A 24,490-nucleotide genomic window follows, 5' to 3' on the forward strand; every position below is an offset into this window, starting at 1 on the left:
ACAACATGAAGTCCTGTGGCACCTTATAGACTAACAGATATTTTGGAGCATAAGCTTTCATGGGCATAAGCTTCCTTTGCCCACAAAAAAAGAGAAGTTACTCACCTGTGTAGTAACGATGGTTCTTCGAGATGTGTCCCCGTGGGTGCTCCACAGTAGGTGTCAGGCTCGCCCCGGGGCCGCAGCTCGGAAATTCTTCAGCAGTCTCCGTCGGGTCGCGCATGCGCCGATGCGCGTCGGCTCTTTGCGCGCTTACGGTCACGTGCGCAATCCGGTCCCCGCCAGTTCCTGATCAACCGCTCCGGACGTCTCTGAAAAACACAAACAGAGCTCTGAAGTGGGGAGGAACGGGTGGGTAGTGGAGCACCCACGGGGACACATCTCGAAGAACCATCGTTACTACACAGGTGAGTAACTTCTCTTTCTTCTTCGAGTGGTCCCCGTGGGTGCTCCACAGTAGGTGACTACCCAGCAGTAACCCCCCCCCGAAAAAGGAGGTGGGTACCCGATTTATGCGCAGCTTGCCCTTGAAAGGACTGCTGTCGACAGGCGTGTATCCTCATCAAGCATCCTGTGCATGGCGTAGTGCTTGGCGAAGGTGTCATAGGAAGACCACGTTGCCGCTCTGCAGATGTCTCTCAGTGCGATTCCCTTGAAGAAGGCCGTCGCCGCCGCCATTGCCCTAGTGAAGTGGGCCCTGGGCGGAACTGGCAGAGGAGTCTTGCGAAGCTCGTAACACAGTCTTATGCATGACACAATGTGATTTGAAATCCTCTGCGAAGATAGTGCTTCCCCTTTTGACCTGGATGCAATGGACACCAGCAGTCTGTCCGTTTTCCGGAAAGGCTTAGTTCTATCGATGTAGAAGGCCAGTGCCCTTCTTACATCCAGTAAGTGCAACCGTGCCTCTTTGCTCGAGTTGTGAGGCTTAGGATAGAATGAGGGCAATACTATTGGTTCGTTGATATGAAAATCTGAAGAGACCTTTGGAACGAAGGCTGGGTGCAAACGTAAGACCACCGCCTCCATTAAGAATATCGTGCAGGGTGGTGTGGACATTATGGCTGCGAGCTTGCTCACTCTGCGAGCTGATGTGATTGCCAGGAGGAAAGTCGTTTTAATGGTAAGTAGTCGAAGGGGGACCGTAGCCAATGGTTCAAAGGGCGGTCCCGAGAGCATGTGTAGAACTAAGTCTAAACTCCATGATGGCGGTATTGGTTTCCGAGTGGGGTACAGATTTACCAATCCCTTTAGGAAGCGTGAGACAACAGGATGGGCAAATATGGTTGATCCATCCTCTTCATGACGAAAAGCTGATATAGCCACCAGATGAACCTTTACAGAGGATAGAGAGAGTCCCTTTTGTTTGAGTTGTAGCAGGTACTCTAGAATCATGGGTATAGTGGCGTCCTGAGGTGTCAATTGCTTGGAAGAGCACCAATCGGAAAAACACAACCATTTGTGTTCATAAGTCTTTCTGGTGGAAGTCCTCCGACTACATTCAAGGACTTGCTGTACTCCCTCTGAGCATATAGTCTCTAGGGCGCTGAGCCATGGATTAACCATGCTTGTAGCCGAAGTATCTGCGGGTGCGGATGCAGTATTGATCCCCGAGCCTGTGTGAGAATGTCCAGCACTGTTGGTAGGGGAAACGGCCGATGCTGTGCCATGCATAGAAGCAATGGGAACCATTGCTGCCGATCCCAGGTTGGGACTATGAGTATCATGCGTGCTCTCTCCCTTTTGGCTTTCTCCAAGACCTTGTGTATGAGTGTTGTGGGAGGGAATGCATAAAGAGGGCCCTTCCATGGGATCATGAAGGCGTCCCCCAAAGACCCCTGTCCCATGCCCGCTCTGGAGCAGTATCGGGGACATTTCTTGTTGTCGCGAGTGGCGAATAAGTCGATTTGGGGAAAACCCCATCTGCGGAACACTTGGAGAAGCACTTCTGAACGGATCTGCCACTCGTGTGTGGGCGCAAAGTGTCTGCTGAGTTGGTCCGCCTTTACGTTGTGGACACCCGGTAAGTATGAAGCTCTTATGGTTACATTGTTGGCAATGCATCAGTTCCACAGTCGGACCGCCTCCGCACAGAGTGTACGAGACCTGGCCCCCCCCGTCGGTTTATATAAAACATGGTGGTGGTGTTGTCGGTATTTACGCCGACTACTTTTCCGCGCAGATAATTCCGAAAATGCCTGCATGTATTGAACACCGCTCTGAGTTCTAATATGTTTATATGCAGTGTCTTCTCTGCGGGGGACCATAAACCTTGAGTGGTTTTGTTGTCCATGTGTGCCCCCCATCCCATATGGGAGGCATCTGTTGTAATAAAAACAGTAATTTGTGGTTGGTGGAAAGGCACGCCTGTTAGTAGATTCTTGGGGTTTGCCCACCATGTTAGTGACCTTCGCGCCTCCATTGTGAGTGACACCATCTTGTGAATGGTATGGATTGATGGTTTGTATACGGTTGCCAACCAATGCTGCAATCCTCACATATGCAGCCTGGTGTTTTGTACCACAAACGTGGCGGTCGCCATATGCCCCAGTAGTTGTAAGCACGTTAGGACTGAGACAGTGGGGCTGTATGTTATTAGTTGTACTAGAGACTCGATGGCGCGAAAACGGGCATCAGGCAAATATACCCTTGACATGATAGAGTCTATCCGAGCCCCTATAAATCCTATATTTTGCGTGGGATCGGTCTTTGACTTTGAGAAGTTGATGATGAGGCCCAGTGAGGTAAATGTGTTTGTGGTAATGTGTATCATCCGTAATACCTCTGCCTGGGAAGCTCCCTTTAGCAGGCAATCGTCCAGGTATGGGAAGATGAAAACGCCCTGTCTGTGCAGGTATGCTGACACGACCACTAGGGTCTTGGTGAAGACTCTGGGCGCCGAAGAGAGGCCGAAAGGAAGGACTCTGTACTGAAAATGATCTGTGCCGACGATGAACCGGAGGAAGCGCCTGTGCACTGGATGAACTGCGATATGAAAATACGCATCCTGTAAGTCAAGGGCTGCAAACCAATCTCTGTCGTCTAGTGCCGTGATTATTGAAGCCATCGTAGTCATCTTGAAGCGCTGTTTGCGCAGATATTGGTTGAGTGCCCGTAGATCCAAAATGGGTAACCACCCTCCTGTCTTCTTCTCTGTCAGGAAGTACCTGGAGTAGAAACCTTTGCCTTGAAATTGCTCCGGTACTCTCTCCACCGCCCCTTTGAATAGGAGGTGGTCCACCTCCCGCCTTAGTTCCAGTAGGTGAGAGGGGTCTCTGAGGAAGGGTGCGGTGGGAGGATTTGGTGGAGGTAATGACTGAAAGGGGATTGTGTATCCCGTGTTTACAATCTCCAATACCCACTTGTCCGAAGTGATGCTTTTCCATTATGGGTAGAATGGCTTGAGTCGGTGATGGAACATGTAGTGAGATTGGCACTGAGATACGGTCTTGGTTTCGCGACCCTCGACATACCCGTCAAACCTGCTGTCTTATATTTTGCCCTGAAGAGGCGTTGCCTTATTGAGGTCGACGTCTAGGGGCCTTGTATTGTGGCTGTTGATGATGCCCCTGATCATACCCCCATTGAAAATGGGTACGTTGCAGTTGGTAACTATAACAGCGTTGTTGAGGATAAAACTTTTTCCTTCTGTATGGTGGGGTGTATATCCCCAAAGTCCGAAGTGTCGCTCTGGAGTCTTTACTAGAGTGCAAGACTGAGTCGGTTGATTTGGCAAATAATTTCATTTTGTCAAAAGGAAGGTCTGCTATTTTTACTTGCAGTTCCTTAGGAATGCCTGAGATGTGGAGCCATGACTCCCTGCGCATTACAACTGCAGTGGCTACGGCAAGAGCTGCTGTGTCCGCTACATCTAACGCAATCTGGACTCCTGCTCGAGAAGCCGCGTAACCCTCCTGTACAATTGCCTTAAGGACCGGCTTCTTATACTCCGGGAGGAAGTCCATGAGGGCGGTAAGTTTGGAGTAGTTGTCGAAATTGTGGTTCGACAAATGGGCAGCATAGTTAGCCATGCGAAGCAACAGGGTAGATGATGAGTAGGCCTTTCTACCGAGGAGATCCAGTTTCTTTATATCCTTGTCCAGTCCCCCAGATTTATACTGGGACGTTTTGGTTCTATGTTGAGAGGATTCGACCACTAGCGAATTTGGCTGTGGATGACTAAACAAAAATTCCATACCTTTAGCAGGGACGAAGTACTTTGCCATATGTTAGTGGCTGCCTCCATAATTGCATCATCCAATGGTATAGCTATTTCAGAAGAGGACGGGGGCCTGAGGTTTTTAAGAAGCTTGTGGTGCTTTTCCTGCACCTCCGCCACCTGAATGTCCTGAGATTGAGCTACCATTTTGAACAGCTCCTGGAATTGTTTTAGGTCATCTGGGGGAGAAATGTCCCAAGGAACAACCGCTTCGTCTGGAGAGGATGAGGAGGCATCACTGTGGTATCTCTCCTCCAGTTGCTCGGGATCCTGGCTGTATTCATATGGTTGCACTTTTGAAGCTTCAAAGTGAGGCTCAAAATCTTTTGATCCAGCCTCTGATTGGGAAACTTGCGGTGTTCCCCCAGGTGGAAGCTGTGCACTGTGGCGTTGGAGGAGGAGTTGACGGAGATCTATAATGAGATGCCGAGCTCCTATGTTGATGTCCCGTATAATGGCGGTCATAGCAACAGGGACAGGGTCCCGGTGATGGGGACCTGAACCACGACCCAAAAGCGTAAGGGTGATGCAGGAAATGCCGTGACCGTCGAGATGACACTGACGTATGGGGGGAGCCTCTGTGAGGATACTCATAGGGGTCTCTACTGGAGGATGGTGAGAAGCGTGCAACTCCATGAGATGGATGTTGAAGAAAGGGGGATGGAAGTCTGTGGCAGGCTGAAGGTGTTGCTGCTTGTCAAATCTCCAGGGGGGATCGTGGCGATAATGGCAGCGCAATTACCTCAGGGGAGGGACTGCGGTGCCGGGTCTTTGCTTTAGATTTTGCTCTTTCAGGCATCACTGGAGGTCTGATCGGTGCCGGTAGAGCTCGGCACCGTAGCGGGTGCCGTGCTAGTTTCCGCTGCCCCCGGCGCCGTGCTCGGTGCCGTTGTTCTCGGTGCCGCTCGGGGTGCTTCGCTCGGCCCCGTAGGGCTCCATGCCGAGTGTTGCTCCGATGCCGTCGGAGCCGAACCTCTCGGTGCCGCAGTAGCCAGTGCCGGTCTGTCTAGTGCCTGCACAGCCCTCGGTGCCGTTTCCTTAAGAATCGTGGGCCCCTGCGCGGGAACACGCGCCGCGGCTTTCTCAGTAGAAGCAGCCAGCGTGCCCGGGCCCTTTGTTTTGCTCGTCCCACTCCCAGAGGTAACGGGCAGGGATCGAGATGGAGAAGCTTTTCTCTTCTTCTGCACAGAGGAGGTCAAAGAGGCAGCCTCCCTCTTGTGCAATCCTGAAGAGCCCTCCTTATGGGGCTTCTCTGACGAGGCAGGCTGAAGTGCTTTGTCAAAGAGCAGCATTTTGAGCCTCATCTCTCTATCTTTCCTAGCTCTATTTGTTAATTTAGAGCAATGGGAGCACTTCTGGGGAACGTGTGTCTCCCCTAAGCACCGGATGCATTTGCTGTGGCCATCTGAAGCAGGCATGGCTTCCCGGCAAGATTCGCACTTTTTAAAACCGGGGGACGACATTGTCAGAGTTTAATTCTCTGAGTCCTTAAGTGCTAACAGCGCAGTTAACAGTCTATTTGCCAAACAATAGCAACTGTTGGCCTTTGAAGGCTTGTCAAAAATAGCAGGCCCGCCCGGAGGCGGCCTTAAAATAGTCTTTTACTTCTAAAACCAACTATATACACGGTAGACTAATACTATAATAACTAAATAACTGTTAACTATTATTATTATAACTATTAACACGAATAAAATGAGTTTATCTGTCTTGGGCGTTGGAGCCGGAGAAGATTCCGTCTGTAGCCGTTGGCGGTTGAGAAGGAACTGGCGGGGACCGGATCACGCATGTGACCGTAAGTGTGCGAAGTGCCGACGCGCATCGGCGCATGCGCGACCCGATGGAGACTGCTGAAGAATTTCTGAGCTGCAGCGCCGGGGTAAGCCCAACACCTATTGTGGAGCACCCACGGGGACCACTCGAAGAAGAACTTATGCTCCAAAATATGTTAGTCTATAAGGTGCCATAGGACTTCTTACCCTAAATAAACATTCTAAAAGCTAAAAACCAGTAACTTTTCTGGTTAATACCTAATATCTTCATCTGTCACCATAAATGCTTTGCAGAGTGGCTGGGAAGTATTTAACCAAACTCCAGGATTCTTCTCCACAGCTGCAGAGAGCTGGCCGGTGATGGGCATAGTGCTAGTGTGCAGGGCACTAGCTATAGCAGACAGAAGGGTTTCATCTGTGCAACCAGGTCCAACCCCTAAAGAGAGAAAAATTCTGTAATTTCCACCATCAGCAATAACTAAAAACAATACAGGCTACTGCATTCTCTAGTTTATAAATGGCAGAGCTGTATACTGATGCACAGAAAAATATGCTGACTGCTAATGTATCTCACATTAAACAGACCCTACTCATACAGTGCCATAGCAATTCCTTTATATTTCAGAATGGTACTTATATTCTCCAACTTTTCCCATGCGTCCTACATATTCCAGTTTCAGCCTCTATTATAGCTATCCTCTCACATGAGGATGGCTGTCTGAAACCTCCTTTGGAGCTTGTCAAAAGAGCTCCTTAATTGACTTAAGCACAACAAATGCTGTTGAGTAAAATGTCACAGTCTCCTATTGTCCCTCAATACCCCTCAGAGCTAAGTACACTGAATTTAAGCCTGATTCCAGTCATAGCCAGATCCTTCTGAAGCTGGGACTTGCCCACAAAGTGCTGAACACCTGACAGGAAGTGGGTTAAGTTCATAGCACTTTCAAAACACGTAGATATTCCAACATGCTAGGCGTATGGTTAGATGCAAGATCTAAATTACCTTGTAAACCCTTTGGAAGGTCCATTGTTTTCACCAGCTCTTCTGCAATGTCAAATGCATTCAGTCCACTTAGCTTCTTCTCCCAGAACAGCTAACAAAGAAAGCATTTATTCATTCACACAACACATAGAAACACACTTGACAACACAGCAAAACACCTGCCTGCAGTGGCACACTATGGAATTGAAAACTGGAGCTGATACATCTGGCATTACTAAAAGAGAGGCGCAGATGCATCTGCAGAGAGTGTATAGTTTGCACTTCCCTTAATCAACAAATCAGCTCCAAGGTTGGAAGAATCACCACAATACTGCTGTACTGATTTACTGGCTTTAATAGAAACTTTCCCCATGCCTTAATTCTGGTATTTCCAATCTTCTTCTTCTTCTTTTTTTTTTCCTGCACCACTAGGACAAAAAGCTAATATTGGCATCATCTAATTTAAGTGCAAATGGTATGAGGTAGCATTTTTGGTAATTTTTCCTTTTCGGTGACTAACCAATCTGGTCTTTAGTAGATTCCAGGGAACTGTTCCCCAGCTTTGTTTAAGAGTTACTTTTAAAGAAAGAGGACAGAGCAATTCAAGTCCTAGCCAGTGTATAAACTTGATAAAATGTTCACAGTATTTTAAACAACAGATAAACCAATGAAAGTTAACTGGTGCCCAACCAGCACAAGCTTTCAGAATGAAGCTTTTTGGTTAGCAAAAGCATTGCCCAATCTATTTGGTAAAAGGAGGCAATGTTACAGCTAGGTCCATGTTCTAATCACAATCCAGAGACATCTTTCACTGGATTGTTACAGGACATACCAATTTGCCTGACAACAATTGCTTTCTGCTGCAAAAAGCATATTTCATCTAGGTTTAGGGAACTACAACACAGCATGTAGCCAGCCAAGAACCACACAAACCCTCAAGTCTCCTGCTCATTTCATATCACCAGAAGACCCAAACTGTGGCACAGTCTAAGTTACCTCTCCTGGGTCTTTCACAATAATGTTCTCAGCTTCTAAACAGGAGACTTAAGTTCCAAATCACAGGAGGTAACTGCTAGCCCATAGTTTTCAAGTCAAAGAATTATAAAGGCAGATACTTAAGTGTTCTGGGTATTATTTCCAAAATTAGAATGAACAGTAAGGGAAGCCTGAACAAAGCTAGAATGGAGAAAATGCTATGAGTAAAACATTAGGAAACTTTGATCTAGTGGTAGCAAGGATTGCTGGATATGCAATAGAGCAGAGTCTAGGGATTAATAAGAATGAACAGAAAGAGCCACCATGATAAGCAGCTTGCACCAGCGCTGTCAATGGCTATGTCTACATTAGCCCCCCTCCTTTCAAAAGTGGAATGCTAATGAGACACTTTGGGATATCCTAATGAGGCACTTCCATGAATATACAGCGCCTATTAGCATAATGGTGGTAGTGACAATTCAAAAGTGCCACTTTCAAATTGTGCACCGCCCATGTAGATGAGGGCCTTTCGAAAAGATCCCCCAGTCTTCAAAAGCCCCTTATTCCTATTTGGATATGCCTCATTAGCATATCCCAAAGTGTCTCATTAGTATCCCCCTTTTGAAACCTCGGGGGGAAAGAGGGGGCTAATGTAGACAGAGACAATGTTTAGCTGGGTAAAAGAAAGTACAGCAGACCCAATTTATGCATAGGTTGCATTTCCTAGCTTCTGGGACTGGTGAGCAGCTTGGAGCCAGATGCAGCAGTGCCATGAACCTTCCCGACTCCCTGCAACTCGCTGGAGCCAGGAAACTGATCAGTGAAGCAGCACTTATCACTTTCTAGACTCCTGCAAGTAGTGTACAGGAGCCAGAAGCCAGGCTGCTGCCTGGTTCCCAGCTCCCTGACACTCACCATTTCAATTCACATTATTGAGAGAAAGTTTAAGTTGAAATCATGCAAGTCGGGGTCTAATGTAAATCAGACAAATGGAGGAAGCCTGAAAACCATCTTTATATGTTTTCTGAACAATGCTGTTATAAAAATACAAAGAGAAATAAAGTTGATAAGAAAAAAAAAATTAGTAGAAAGTATGGTGATCTGTATTAGAACAGTGTGAGCCTTCAGAATTTTGGCCCCATATATACTATAAAATATATAACAGGGGATCTAATTAAACACAGTTTGTTCACAAAACTGGTTCTGAACACTGGAACAATATATAGAGCAGATCACCAGACCACTTTAACCATGATGAAGCTAATGCTCTGCCTAAGGCTGCAGCCTATTTATAAAACACAGTTAAAGTCATGTCTACCCTACATAATGAAATGTTTTTAAAGAGGGTTAGGGCAGGGGTGGGGAATACCTGGCTTGCAGTCCACATCTCGAATGCAGCTTATCTAGATCCAGACCCCAGGGGCTCCCCTCCCCAGCATCCAGCTCGCGGCAGGGGAGGGCGACCCAAACCTCGCAAGCTAGATTAGGCAAGCCAGGGCTGGATCCAGACTGCTGGCTCTCAAGGGTCGGAGAGAACAGGAAGTGCTTCGGGTTCTGCCACTGCTGTTCTTCCAACTGGGAAAAGGGGAGGGAGAACAGCGGTGGCAGCACTTCCCAGAAGCTACATTCCACTGTCTGGGAGTGGAGGAGGGGAGGGGAGGGGGTGAGATGCAGACTCATGTGCATCCAAGGATGCTGCCCCCATCACCCAAACTGCATGCCCCCCAATCATTCCTGCAGCCCCCTCTTTCCCTGATTCCCCATGCCACACGCTGATGTCTCCCTCACAGACTTCTCAGCTCCACCCTGACCCCATCCTTTCCAGACCCACCTCCCCAAACCCTCTGGCACCCCTACTCCCACCCATCACTCCACCCCTCTCGTGCCCCCTGCCCAGATCCCTACCAGCAGCCACTCCTAGAACCCCCAAATGGGATCTGCTCCTGTACCCTCTCTCACCCAGACCCCCCCAATTCCCAGTTCATTCCTGCACCCTCCCTACCGACCAGACACCACTCCCTGGCAGCGCCTCCCACATTGAACCCCTCATTTTTGGCCCCACCTAAGAGCCTAATAAGGCCCACAAAATGTACTAGCCCTGGCACACCAAGGCTCTGGGGCAGGTGTGTGAGGAGAATGTGTCCTCTCTGTTTTTTTGTTTGTTTGTATTTTGTCTTTTGTTGGGGAACACATCAGTGAGGGCTTTTTCCCCCACTTCTCACTTGTGTGGCCCTCACCCCACTGATCTGTCTATGGGACAGTGACCCTTGACCCAAAAAAGGTTCCCCACTCATAGGTTAGGAGGTAATCAGCTTGTACCAGGATCCATGACACTGAAGTCCCCAACAGCATTTCAGATGCAGGAAGGTACTGTGTTCATTTACTGAGGAAGAGAGAGATTTATAGCCCTTAATGATTAACATACACAGCCTTCTTAGCTCTGGGAAAGTAGCTGCAATACTGCAAACCTCACCTGGCGGGGCTGGTCCACAGCTTTCTGAGGATCACTCTTCACTTTGTTGCTGGGATGATTTGTGATCTTAGTGACAGGCTGCTTGAAGATTGAAGCTGTCTGTCTGACAGGGAGTGCAGTGTTTAAGTCAGGTTTACCCTAAAGATGCAAAAAGTAAAAAAATCTTTTTGCAATAGCAAAGTCAAACTTAACACTCATCAGTGAAAATATTTGTGAATCGGTTTTAGTTAGACCAGATCTACCTACAACTATGTCTACGACCCAGATATTATGAATTCTGTCTCACACAGCTTCCACTTACAAACACTCAAAGGCTAAATCTTGTGTAATGTTCTCAAAACAGTAGCTATACCAATAGCAATATAGCAAAAACTCAAACCTTCCATTGTAACTTATTCTTACTTTGGCTTGGTTAGAACAGTCATAGCGCATCCTCTGTCTGTTCTTATTCATCTTACTCATCAGCATTTTGCCTGTACGAAAGTCAAAAGTGCTCAAGTCCATGGAGCTCCCCAGGTAACGGGCCAGCTGAGGCTTGCTTCGGAACTTCTTCCCACTTGGGCTGAAAAAAATTCAGAGGGAACAGAGAGAGAAATTAAACTTCCTGGACTCTGGCTGATATGAATGTTAGGTTCACTACCAAAAATAAATAAAATAAAAATAAAAAGCTAGATTGTATTCCCTCTGTGGCAGGAACACTGGACAATCAAGAGTAACCCTGTCCCTACTACTCATTCACTATGTATGGACTATCCTGCAGTTACTATGGAAGAGAGAGGGGAAGAACAGTGTTCTACATAACAAGAGCCAAATTCAGTTCAGGTTTACTAGAGAAGCATCCAAATTACAACAGCACTGAACGTATCTTGAACATTCTGCTTCCAACTCATTACCCACTGGCTCATGCAAAAGTCTGTCAACTTCCAAGCCTCAGTTCTCATGAGACTTATGCTAGAACTGCAGCATAAGCTTCACACCTTCATTCTCTTTTTTCTTTTTGGCACAAACAAGTTTATTATTAAAACTTCTGATTTTAGTTTGATTACTTGTCTTCACAATAAAGTATTATGGAACAGTTAAGAAGCAAGAAAATAAGTGGCTGACAATCTATAGGGAAAAATAAAACAAAGATCTTTCAATTTACTTAACAGAACAAATCAAAACTTTGAAAGATGCTGCATGAAAGATGCACTTTTAAATATTTGGTTTCACGTGATGGACAAAAGCCAGGCAAATCTCCATCCACTGGCCTAACTACCTTCTTATTTTTTATGTAAAACAAACTTTGGGTAGTAAAGAGTTATTAAATACTGGGTTGAAATCTCCTCAGTTACAATGGCATAAATCAGAAGTAAACCCACTGAACTCAGTACTATATTAATGCAAAATTGTGAGAAACAAGAACGTTTGAAAATAAATTAATCTCCACATAAGCATTCTCCTTTACAAAAACAGATTCCTCATTATTCAGTAGTCATCTTCTCATTTATTCCCCAGCATTCTTAATCAGTAGCAATCAAAACTTCAGTTCTCCCCCTAGCCAAGTGGAGAACAATACCACATTCGAAGTCACCAACTGCATACCACATCTCATAGAGAGGCAATTTATATCTTCAGTCCATTTACATTCCTAGTTACACCTAGATCCTGTATCACTCACTCAGTGCAACAAAACTAATATGCTAACATGCATATTTACAGCTTAACAAGGCCAAGCAACGTTTTCATGCACACTTTTCTATGTAATTAAAAAGATCAGCAGTGCTAGAAACAAATCTCTCAATCATATTATTCAGGTATCAAGCTTATCTTCTCTCACTAGCCTGGCAATATACTCTTCTTATTCCTAGAAAGATTTGATTTACACTGAAATCTGAGCTTGAATTTGCAGAACACCTTTCAGTGGAGGTTAACAAGTAGTCTCTATCAGACAACACCCCAGCTTTTTTACAGAACCAGATGCAATTTTATCCATTTGGAACTGAACCATTACAAGGAGATGAATGGCCTTAAGTGCAAAAGACTTCAAGACACTGGTGTGCAAACTGAACTCTGTCATGTCCCATGGGCTATGCACTAATAGTCTATGCAGATGAAACAGTTGAGGCACATGACTAGCACCAACTACTACAGAAGTCAAGGTTGAAAGCCATCCTGTTCGGGACTGTTAGGCCTGGTCTACACTAGGAGATCAGGCTCACATTAGCTAACTTATGTCAATTTGGTTAGCAATCAGTGCATACTACATCTGTTCCACCAACTTTAAGGGCTTCTAAGGTTGATTTTGGTACTCCTGCTTTTTGCAAGAAGTAATGCCAAAACTGACCTTGCATGGTCAACTTTTGCATAGTGCAAATGCAACATTGTGAAATTAAGACATTCTAGGCCTCCTGGGGGTGTCTCACAGTGCTCTAATGTGACCAGTCTGGCCATCATTTTCTCCTCTGCTGGTCTCCAGGAGTAAAGGAAACAGGCCAGGAAACTTTGAATTTCAAGTTCCATTTGGCCAGCGTGGCAAGCAGAGCAGGCAGCATACCTCAGCAAGCCATGAATTCCTGGGATCGCACATGAGCTTCACCATGGAGTGTGCAGGAAATCCAGGACCTCATTGCAAGGGGCTGGGGCCAGGGGGGGAAGAGAGTATGGCAGATGATGAAGCTGTGCTGGCAGACCTACAAAGCCGCAACAGAAATGCAGACATCTATGCCAAGATTTCAAAGAGCATGGTGGAAAAAGGATACACCAGGAACACCCAGCAGTGCCATATGAAAACAAAGGAGCTCAGGCAGGTGTACCAAAAGATAAAAGATGCAAGCAGATGTTCTGGGTAATTGCTGCAGACGTGGTGCTTCCATGAGTAGCTGCACGGGATTCTGGGGAAGGGGATCCAAACACTGTTCCCAAACAGTCAGTGGATACCTTCCAAGAGATTCCTCAGGCAACAGCTGGCAAGACGATGACAATGATCAGCAGGCAAACAGAACAGCTGATGTCACCAACAGACAGGTTTTTGTTTTTTTTTTTTAAATTTTTGATCTCATCCCCTCTTCCCACAACATTTTGCAGTCAGATCTTGGTAGCAGGGACAGCACTTCTGGTGAGTTCTCATTTTGAATCATGATACAGGTGGATTAAGGCAACTGGGCAATCTGTGACAGGCACTGTACCTACACAGCCTGGGCCTCCTGGAACACTTAACATGTCTGGCAACAGAGTGCCAAACCTCTCTGCACATCTCCATAAAGCTCTCAGACAGGTACTCTTTAAATCTTCTCAAAAGGTTTCTAGGGAGGCCTACCTTATTCTGACCTTCATGACAGGACACCTTTCCATGCCAAGCCAACAGTAAGTAATCTGGTGTCACTGCACCACAGAGCAGTGCAGCATATCAACCAGCCTTCTGCTCACATTCATCAGCATTCATTCCTTAATGTGTTATTCTAAGCAGGCTAATCTCTCTCATTGCATCCCAGAAAAAGCAGGAGAAGGAGTGCTAACCTATAATAGCACAAGCTGCTCTGCCATGTCTGGACCACCTCGCCGCCTGGGCTCCCGGAGGAAGGGAAACTTTCGCTGTGCCAGCTAGTGGGGGAACATACAACCCAGAGGAGAAGCCACTTTGCTGTGCCTTTCTCCCTTCATTTCCCTGGGCTGCTAGGGGAAAGGAAACTTTCACTGTCCCAGCTCAGGGTTCCGGGGGAAGAAAGCATGCAGCGACCACAAGAGAGAGAGTGAGCCCCAACAGCACAAGCTGCACTACCATGACTGCCTCCACCTTCTTTTTCCCTGGCTCCTGGGGGAAGGGAAACTCTCAGTGCCTCAGCAAAGTGGGGAAAGGAAATACATGGTGACTGCTACAGACCCCAAAACCACCATGCTCCCTCACCTGCTTGCAGTGACCACAGCTGCAAAAACTGCTCTTAGAATCACAGGCTTCAACGCAGCCCCAATCTGTGCCTTACCATGACTGGAAGAGAAATGAGTCAAACAGGTCCCTTAAGATCTCTGTGTTGTACCTGCTGCATAGAGGATGCTTAAAAAACAAAATTTGTATTTGTACATAACATATCTCTATTGTTTGCCACAGAGGCTCTTTCATGTGTTGTAAAACTTACCTAATCTATAGTAAATGTATGTCCTTAATGTCTAGCTTTCACTTACATTTTGTTGTAGTGTGCTCAACAGCGGCTTCTTTGACTACTGCTCCCCCCTCTCCCGCCATCTGTTGTACTGACACAGATACAAAGGAGAAAACAAACAGGAAAATATGTTCCTAGAGTACATGCAAGCTGCCTGCACAGACAAGGCTCAGTTAAATCCATGAAGGAGAGGAGGGCAGAACAGTAGGATATGTGAGTGAACAGTGAAGAAAGTAGAGCACGGAGAGAGACAGACCTAGGAGGAGATGTTCAGACCTACGAGGAGATGTTTCCGCTGATGATGCAGAGAACACAGACCCTGAGGTGGCTAATACAGAAACACAGAATCCCACAGCAGCCCAGGATGAACCACATGCTCTCCTCACCATGTTCTATACCATGCCCCCATCAGCACCCCAGAATGCGCGGGGGAGGAAGGTGTCAAGGGCAGCCTTGCATTCCACTCCCAGAGATGCTTGTGAGAGCAGAAATCTTACATCCCCCCACCTTGTGACAGCAAAATGCCTCTCGTCCTTGCCTACCCACCTCTGAAGCCCTTGCCATGAACTCCTTTATTGTCCCTTAAATAAAACCAAATAAGCTCAAAAAACCTGTTTATTAGTTGTGTTGTATGGGGAGGTATGTGTGTGGGGGCTACAGGGTTTACAGGCCAGCACATATCACGTGGGGGGGGCGGGGAGATCTCCTTAAGAGCAACAGACATGAGTGTCATGTCACTGTCTGGTCATTCATAAAGCTGTTTTTCAAAGCCTCCCTGATTAGCAGTGCCCCCGCTATCCTCTCCTTATTGCTGTGGTGCCTGGCTGCTCATAATTAGTGACCAGGTGATCTGCCTTGGCCCTCCAACCTGGCATGAAGTTTTCCCCTTACTCTCACATAAATTATAGAGCACACAATAGACTGCCACTATGAGGGGAATGTTGCTTTTGCTGAGATCTAACTGAGTCAAGAGACTCCTGAACCGAGCTTTTAAATAGCAAAATGCACATTCTACTACAATTCTGCACTTGCTCAGCCTGTTGTTAAACTGCTCCTTACTGTGGTCTAGGCTGCTTGTGCATGGCTTCATGAGCCAAGGAAGCAAAGGGTAAACTGGATCTCCCAGAATCACTACTGACAGCTCCACATCTCCAATGGTGATTTTCTGGTCTAGGAAGAGAGTTCCTTTTTGCAGCTTTCTGAACAGACCTAAGTTCCTAAAGATGCATGTGACACGAACCTTTCCTGATCATCCCACACTGATGCTGATGACATGACCCTTGTGAGCTACCAACACCTGCAACAACGTGGAGAAGTAAACTTTGTGGTTTATGTATTATGTGGCAAAGTGGCCTGGTGCCAAGATGGAACGCATGTACCTATCACCCCACCACAGCAATACATTCCACTATGTCCTGCACATTTCCCAGAGTCACTGTCTCTCATAACAGAAGAGTATTGATTACCTTGGCTACCTGGATCACAGCATCCCCCATTCTAGATTTTTCCACTCTGAATTGACTGCCCACTAACCAGTAGCTGTCCAGCATTACAAGCCTCCACAAAGCAATTACCACATGCTCTGAACAGTCAGAACAGGTCTCATTTTGGTATTGCAACACTTCAGGGCAGAGGAAAGCAATTCCCAAAGTTCCATGAAAGTGGCTTATGCTTGCAGAATTTTTGTAGCCACTGCTGATCATCCCATATCTGCAGAACAACACGCTCCTATCAGTCTGAGCTTATTTCACGGCACCAGATCTAGCACTCCACTGCTTTCAAAGCATCGAGTGCAGCCAGCGTCTCTCCATTCCTCCTCTCCACTGTTTTACACTTGTGTATGTCCGTGTACATACATATCCTCCTCAGATTCTTCATCACTCTGAAGGAGGCTTAGGCTTTGCACCTACTGCAGCACAATGTGTGAGGTACTCATTATACTTGCCACAACTGTTTGAAGCTGGACAGGTTCCATGCTAGCTTTGCAATGGCGTTTGCATGGATACCCAGTGAAAAATGGCATGAAAACAATTTTTGCCATTGCTTTCCAAAGGGAGGGGGAGGTGCTAAGCGTACCATGGGAGGCTGACAACACACACCCAGAACCATCCGTAGCACTTTTTTGTCCTGTCAGACACAGGGAGATTTGCATTGCTGACAAAGTCGAAGCTGCCAGCTGTAATGGGGGCACACTCCATCAACTCCATTTGCCAATGTGGACATACACTCTCAATTTTTTAAAACAGAGTGCTAAAAAAATCAGCCTTAATTAATTCTGTGAAGATCTCTGGCAGAGAAAGTAGAGTCATTCCCCTCAGGGATCCAAAAGCTCTTAGATGTGAGATGCAAAGTGAGAGAACACTAGAGACCTTATTGGAACAGTGCTGATGTTGAACACCAGCAGAAATTTAAGTGTAATATGAAATCTAGTATCAGCCACCCTGAATTCCTCTCCCTATGTCTCTTATGACTTTTAAAGTCTGACTCATGGGCTCAAAAATAAACCTGTCTTTTTCCCATCTAACGACCTTCAAAATAGAGATGGAAGATTCAGCACAACCGTTTTATCAGAGCTATCAGCAATACGGACAAGCGTTTACAAGCCAAAGATATCACAAATTACAGAATGGTGAGTCTGAACCAAAAGACTCAGGTCTTGCTTGCAGGCACACTGACTTCTCTGAAAGGAGCTTGTTTTATTGATCCCAGCATGTTTGATGAATAAAGGTTAAGCACATCAAAAAGAGTACTCTTCCTATCATAAAAAGGGGTGATCCATAACAAATCTTAGCGTAAGTGGCCTTGTACTGTTTGAAACTAGACTTTGTGGCCATAGCAATCATAATAGTGACTGACAGTCTCTCTCTTTCTGCACTTTTAGCAGGAGCACTAACTGGCAGCAGCCTGCACTGGAATCCCCACTTCATGAGAGGTGAAAGCCTCATTTGGTGTTATCCATCAGAAGCAAATGCTAGAGAGATTCAAGACATCAGAGGAACAAAGATACCAAAGTTAGTCAGAGGTGACTAACTGCACGTTTTATGGGACTGACTGAGTCCAAAGAGTCAAGTATGAATTAGATGTACTGAACAATATCCAGTGCCAAGGACACAATCCCCAGAATCAGCTCTAAGTCATTTTAAGTAGAAAACTGAAGAGTGAAGCAAATCTCTATCACAACTAAAAGTAGCCTAAAAAAGCATCCTAAAACAGTTCTGAATATGCATCTCTGACACATCCCCATAGCGAAGACACTGGGCTTCATCCAAAATATGAAGAAAAAAAGACACCTAAGTGACGAAAAAAATATTTTGTTCTTAATACATGCCTTGAAAATAAAAGAGGATACTTTACCCCAGTGTCTTGCTTCAAGAGCACGGAAAGAGCAGAGCCAGTGCTGTAACATTTAAAGTCAATGAGAACAATGACGTTCACTAACCACAATGAGAAAACAATTGAGGGCATGTTTTGGTGCCTCAGGCTGTGTCTACACTATGAGATAAAATGGAATTGCAAGGAGCTAGCTTGATATTAAAACATCACTGTCCTCAATGTTAACACTATTAGCTCAAATTTATTGAGCCATAATACCGATAACAAAATGTCACTAGTACGGTATGGGTACAATGACAATTTTGAATTTAAAATATCTAATAAAGGGTAGCGTAGAAGCGCCATGTCCTTCATTCGAATTTATTAGCCTCCAGAAGTGTCCCGTACTTATCCTACAAAGCCATGCAGTGACCCTCCATGTATGGCTGCTTCCTTCTTCGCTGTTCTCCATCCATTTGTGCAGGAAGAAGGTCACAGGAGGCCCGCAAATTTTTTATTGAATTTGAATGGGAATTCAGCAGCACCCAGCCCTGAAAATACAAAGGGTGCCCATTATGAAAAAATTTCTTTGCCCATCACATTGCACTGCAGCGCGATGCCTACTGATGCATCCGTAGCAATTGCATCATTAGCCATCTCCTGTAATCATTAGCACTCAGGGTAGTGATCTGCCTAGTACTTCTCAGGGTCACAAGAGAGCCCCAGCACTGGCCTATGAGGAGACTCTGGAACATTCTGCAATTTGGAGACACCAGTTGCTGGCCAAGAGAAATCCAGCAACCTATGATCAAATGTTGTGCAAGAGGACCACCTGAGGTTACTCCCAGGACTCTATGCAATGCCGGGGGAGGAGAAAGAACTCCGACAGGCCTATCAAAAAGTCCAGGAAGCCAACCAGCAGTGAGGGGCAGCTCCACGGACCTGCCACTATTATCAACAGCTGCATGTGCTTATGAGGAGTAACCCCACAACGGAGCCCGATCTTAATTATGACACTTGTGGAGGCCCTGGTATGGAGTTCTGAGTGAGCCCAGAGGAGCTGGGTGTCCCGGAAGAAGATGGCAACAGAAAGGAGGAAAGGGGCAATGAGCAGGGCACAGAGGAGTTCTTTCCAACAGCCCGGAGCTCTTCACCATAGACCCGGAACCAGTCCCCTCCATCCCAGGACGCTATACGGCGGTCCCTGACTCCCCTGGATCAAGCTGTTCGGATGAGTAGTTATTCTGCATGCTAGAAGCAGATTGTGGTTGAGTATAGGTACAGGTTTGCTATGGTTCTGCACCCCTCAGAACAGAGTGTTACTGTTTCTTGGGATGGAGCACTTCTCCTTTTTGGAGATCTCAAAGGCCTCATCCAGGCACTCTTGTATGTTTTCATGAGGTTCGTGGGCAGTCCTGACATGTTGCGGCTTCCATGGTAGCACATCTTGCTATGCCAAGCAACCAGATAGCAATCTGGTGTCATGGCACCACACAGCATTTCAGCAAAATGTTCCAGGCTTTTGGTCACACAGCACGAGCAGGTGTTCTTTCTCCATATCTGTTAGTTTTAGGAGGGTGATGTCTTCTCTGGCAACCCACAGAAACATGGGTATTTGCATCGAATTTTTTTTTAAACTGCTTCCTGACCCTTTACTTTTGCCTGCAGCAGCTGTTCCCCACCCCCGAATACGGTTTGCAGGCTCTTTGGAGCTTCTCCCCTCCCATCTGCCTCTCCACTCAGCATTTCTTTTAATTTTTTATTGTATTTTTTAAAATTATTTTTATTTTACATGGAACCCCCCTGCCCCACACACACAGCTGTCTATGCAGCTGTAATCAACCTTCCCCACTATTCCAGGAACGGACAAATTATTTCCCCCTGCCCCAAGACATCCCCAGGACACCTGGTGGCTTCCTCTGCTTTGCAGCCCTCCCCTTGAGATCTCTGCATCGCCAATTGTAATTTTCTGGTCAGGGAAGAAAGGTCCCATCCAGGAACTTTCTGCACAGCCCAGAATTTCAGAATATTTCAAATCATGAATCCTCCCTGACCATCCAACATTGATGTTAGTGAATCAACCTTTGTGATCTACCAATCCCTGCAACACCATTGAGATGCACCCCTTTCAATTTATATACTCATAGGCCATGACGTGCGTGCCATCTATTGCCCTACTGCAGTTAGGAAACCCCTGGGCAGCAAAGCCATTCGCTATTGCCTGTACATCTCCCAAGGTCACAGTCTTCCTGAGGAGATGCCAACAGCTTGCTTGGGCCACCTGTATCACCATGGACCCCACTGTAGACTTGCCCACCTCGAACTGATCTGTCACTGACCAGTAACTGTCAGGCGTTGCAAACTTTCACAGTATGACTTGCGCTTCAGGGCAGGGGCCAGCACATCACAAAGTTCCATAGAAGTGGACTTGACATGTGAAAGTTGTCCCAGGACTCAAAATGATACTGAACCACCAGTGTGTGCTGGTCTCATGAGTCCAAATCCGACAATCCACTGTCATCAATGCATCCAGGGCAGCCAGCAGCTGAGAGTTCTTGGACCACAGTTGGGAGATTTCCTCTTCCAAACCATCGTCGTCATCATCATCATCATCATGATAGAGAACCATCACTGAGTTTTGTAATTGAAGGCAAAACTGCGTGACAGCCAGCGTGGCTGCTGAAACAACATGGACTATGAGTTGAAGCATTTGGGGATCCATGCTTGTGCTGGAATGGCACAGCAGGAAATGGCACGATTTCCAGTTCATTTAAGCATGGTTACTGGTCCTCTGAATTCTGGGATAATGCTTTGCATTGTGGGATTCAATCATGAAACGCCCATAAGAACCTGGGCTAAGGCACCGTGGGATAGGTACCCACAATGCACTGCTCACACTGTCGAACTTGCAGAGGGCAAGGGGGATGCAGAAACTCAAAATGGAAAAAATGTGGATCAAATTTCAAGAAGCTTGTGGATACTTAATTCGAATTCATGAGGTCAAAAATCAAATTTATTAAAAATTAAATGTATCTCATAGCGCAGATGCAGCCTCAGAGTTTTGTGACTGGAACATGCTCAGTAAGATATATAACCCTTGAGACACCCTAAAGGTACCTCACAGGGTCAAAAAAGCCCTGAGTGATCATTTTGCCACTTAACTTGTTCTGGAGATATGAGAGTAAGGACTGGTCATTCCATGTTTATGGAATTTATAAAGGGAAAAAAACAATCTGGGGCTGTTACAGAGTGTCATCACAAAGCAGCCAAAAGAGGTGTAGTTTCCTCTCTCCCTTTGCAGCTTACCAAAAGATGAAGATTCTTAAAGCATCAATATTTTTGAAACCAAATGAATTTGTAGCATTCCAAACAACAGGACAAGAGTTTGACTATACAATTTTAGGAGCTTGGAAATACCTCTTCCCAAAAAAAAAAATTGTAGTTTCAGCAAATAACTTGACATATTAATGTGAAAATTAATTTGTAAATGGGCTTCTCTGCACTTAACAACTACTACAAGAAGGAACAGCAAAGGGACAAGTGATTGTTATGCTTGTCCATCAAAAGGTATACCACATTGTCTACTTCCACGGTTTGCCTGAGCACTAACATAAAGGGCAGTATTTTTCCAGAAACAGAAAGTCTCATTTGCTATTCACAAACTTTCCAAGTGCAGATTACAATGAAAGCATCACAGCCTATTCATTGGTCAGCAACTGCCAGATGCCTGCTCTATATGTGCAGCTCACCCTTTGTTTCATTCTCATTAAATTCTTTAAGAAGAGAGCTGACAGCAAGCTCAAGTTCATACCCATTCCCTTCCACCTCCCCTACTGAGCAAGTTTGCTCCCCTCCTCCTTTCCCCATTAGGCATATGAGCACCAAACAGAGATTTATAGAACTTGATTGAAATGTAAAGGACAAAGAATAAAAACAGCTCTTTTCTGCCTTCCAAGGAAATGGGAGACAGGAACCTGGGTACAAACTATGCCCAGCCTCCCTCCTCGCCATCTAAAAAGCAAAAAGCAACAAAAGTGAATTTTTCCACTGCCTTTGTTACAATACATAAAATGCTTCTTTCCTCATTTTGAACTTGCTGCATTAGACCTTGTCATACTCTGACTGTGCATGAAAGTTCTCTAGTATTTACAGTCTAAGTCAATAACTGTTGCAACAGTTATACGTGTGTGAACACTATATTCTGAGCACTAAGCTCACTACAATAGGGCTGTGGCCACACTTGGCCAAAACTTCAAAATGGCCACGCAAATGGCCATTTTGAAGATTACTAATGAGGCGCTGAATTGAATATTCAGCACCTCATTAGCATTAGGACGCTTCCGGTGCGGCACTTCGAAAGCACGGCTTTCGAAAGTGCGCAGATCGGCGCGGCTACATGGGGATCTTTTTCAAAACGACCTTGCTCCTTTCAAAATCCCCTTACTTCTCTCAGTGGAGGGGAATAAGGGGATTTCGAAAGTAGCAGGGTCCTTTAGAAAAGGACACCCATGTAGCTGCGCCGAGCTGTGCACTTTCAAAAGCAGCGCTTTCAAAGTGCCACGCTGGAAGCATCCTAATGCTAATGAGCTGCTGAATATTCAATTCGGCGCCTCATTAGTAATCTTCAAAATGGCCATCTGCATGGCCATTTCGAAGTTTTGGCCAAGTGTGGCCACAGCCTAGGTGTTGTATGCTTCCATGTCCCCACCTTGGCACATATGTCCCTAGTAGTAGGTAATGTTCCCTCTATTTTCTTCCCCATATGGGCGCAGAATAAATTTTCTTCTATGCACAGAGGCATGTGCAGATGTGCACCATCAGAAAAAAAATACATGCTGCCTGCTCTGCTAATTAGCTCAGTGGCATTTGAAGCTCTCCTGGGTGGCCACTCAAGCACTCAACTTACAGGGTACAACAGTAGCAGGCATTATGCTTGCTAGCTGAAGTGGCTGCTCAGTACTCCCCTACATCTCTGCCTTCCAGCACACCCGGCCTCCAAAGGCATATTTCATTTATCACAACATGACTCAAGCTGCAGTGAGTGCCTGGTGACCCCCTATACTCTAGCTTCCCCTCTCCCTAAAACATCTGGCTTCTGGCTACAGTGACAACTCAGTACAATGGTTACATGCCCCATACCTGCCTCTACCACAATTATTTCCACCCCTAAAGCTTAGAAGCCCTGCATGGGAACAAAATTTGCATTCAAATCCGTAAAAAGCAGTACTTTTCCTCCTGCCAGCACTTGCCGATATTGAGTATTAGCTGAGGGGTGCGGGGCTGGGAACCCGTGGAGTACCAGCTTTTTTTTAATTTAAAAAAAACAAAAAACAAAAAAAAGCATTGGTAAAAATATCCACAGATAGCTGCATACCATTAATAGTTTAGTTCAGCAGTCATTAATTTCTCCCTAAGCACACACTACGATACAGTAACAAGCATCATCCTTTCAAGTTCGTTACTTTGAACATCCAAATCCTCTCTTGGATTTAAGGACACTTTTGCCTATAGGCACTTCTGCTCAGTGCACTGGTGCCCCCTACATGACCCAAGCTACTACAGTCATATTATCCTATGGCAAGAAAGTACCCCACACTGTTGCCAAGAGCTCCATGCAGTTCATGTTCCTTAGCAGTAGACTTCATTCTAACCAGTGATTTCAGGTAGTTTGAACCCTCTGCATTCAAATAAATCATAGGGTGCGCTAACCTAGGATTTGAGTTACCATCCACCCATTATCCTACAGATAAATAGAAGAGGACCAAATCTTTAGCAGTACTGAACTAAAGAAGCTGAGTCCACTTTTAAAAGCACTCATGAGGCCTATTTACATTGGAATCACTGAAGAGTATGGTTTACCTTTGGAAACTACTGTGGTATCTCCCTCCTGACAATGGCAGGGAAAAATCTTAACTCAAATCCTTGCACACCGACTCCTGCCACACTCAGATGAAATTCTCCCAGAAACCCAGTGGGGCTTCCAGACATTCTGAAGAACAGGAGACATGATCTTCACTGCCCAGCAACTGCAAGAAAAATGTTGTGAATAAAACCAAGCCTTATATATGAGTTTCATCAACTGGACCAAAGCATTTGACTCAGTCAATCACAGCACACTGTGTTCCATCCTCTCAAAGACTGGCTACCCCAAAAAATTCACGAGCATCTTGAGGTCACTTCATGACAACATGACTGCCACAGTATTGAACAACAACAGATCCCAAAGCGACGCCTTTCAAGTCAGAACAGAAGTCAAACAAGGCCGTATCATTGGCCCATTTCTGTTCTGCATCATCACCATGACCTTTCACCTCACTGATGGCAAGCTTCCAGATGGAGTTAAGATTCTCAGCAGAACAAATGGGAAGCTTTTCAATCTCAGGAGACTGAAGGCTAAAAAGCATAGACCTCCCTCGATCATGGAGCTCCAGTATGCGGATGACAACACGGTTGCTGCTCTTTTTCCTGCAGCCTTTCAGATTAAGTGCCTTCACTGAAACATATGACAATCTCAGCCTCACACTGAACATCAAAAAGACCAAAAGTGCTCCACCAACCTTTGCCGACACGACAGTCTCATGTACCATCTATTGAAGTTAATGGAGAAATGCTGGAAAA

At 45.9% G+C, this 24,490-nt stretch overlaps 1 protein-coding gene across 4 annotated transcripts in view; it reads right to left on the reverse strand.

The window, feature by feature from the left end:
* Positions 1-24,490, reverse strand: part of MBD3 (methyl-CpG binding domain protein 3) — a 42,788-nt gene that overhangs the window by 12,575 nt on the left and 5,723 nt on the right. For 3 of the 4 annotated variants that reach the window (XM_074978107.1, XM_074978108.1, XM_074978106.1), the window contains exons 2-5: positions 10,824-10,983; positions 10,422-10,559; positions 6,995-7,085; positions 6,250-6,427 (exon numbers count right to left, since the gene is read on the reverse strand). In XM_074978107.1, coding sequence (XP_074834208.1) covers positions 6,250-6,427; positions 6,995-7,085; positions 10,422-10,559; positions 10,824-10,983 — 567 coding nt within the window. Of the gene's footprint in view, positions 1-6,249; positions 6,428-6,994; positions 7,086-10,421; positions 10,560-10,823; positions 10,984-23,731; positions 23,882-24,490 lie in introns of those variants that run through there. The other variant, XM_074978109.1, reaches the window with a different exon arrangement.

The sequence above is a fragment of the Carettochelys insculpta genome, chromosome 27 (genome assembly GCF_033958435.1).
Source record: "Carettochelys insculpta isolate YL-2023 chromosome 27, ASM3395843v1, whole genome shotgun sequence".
NCBI lineage: Eukaryota > Metazoa > Chordata > Testudines > Carettochelyidae > Carettochelys > Carettochelys insculpta.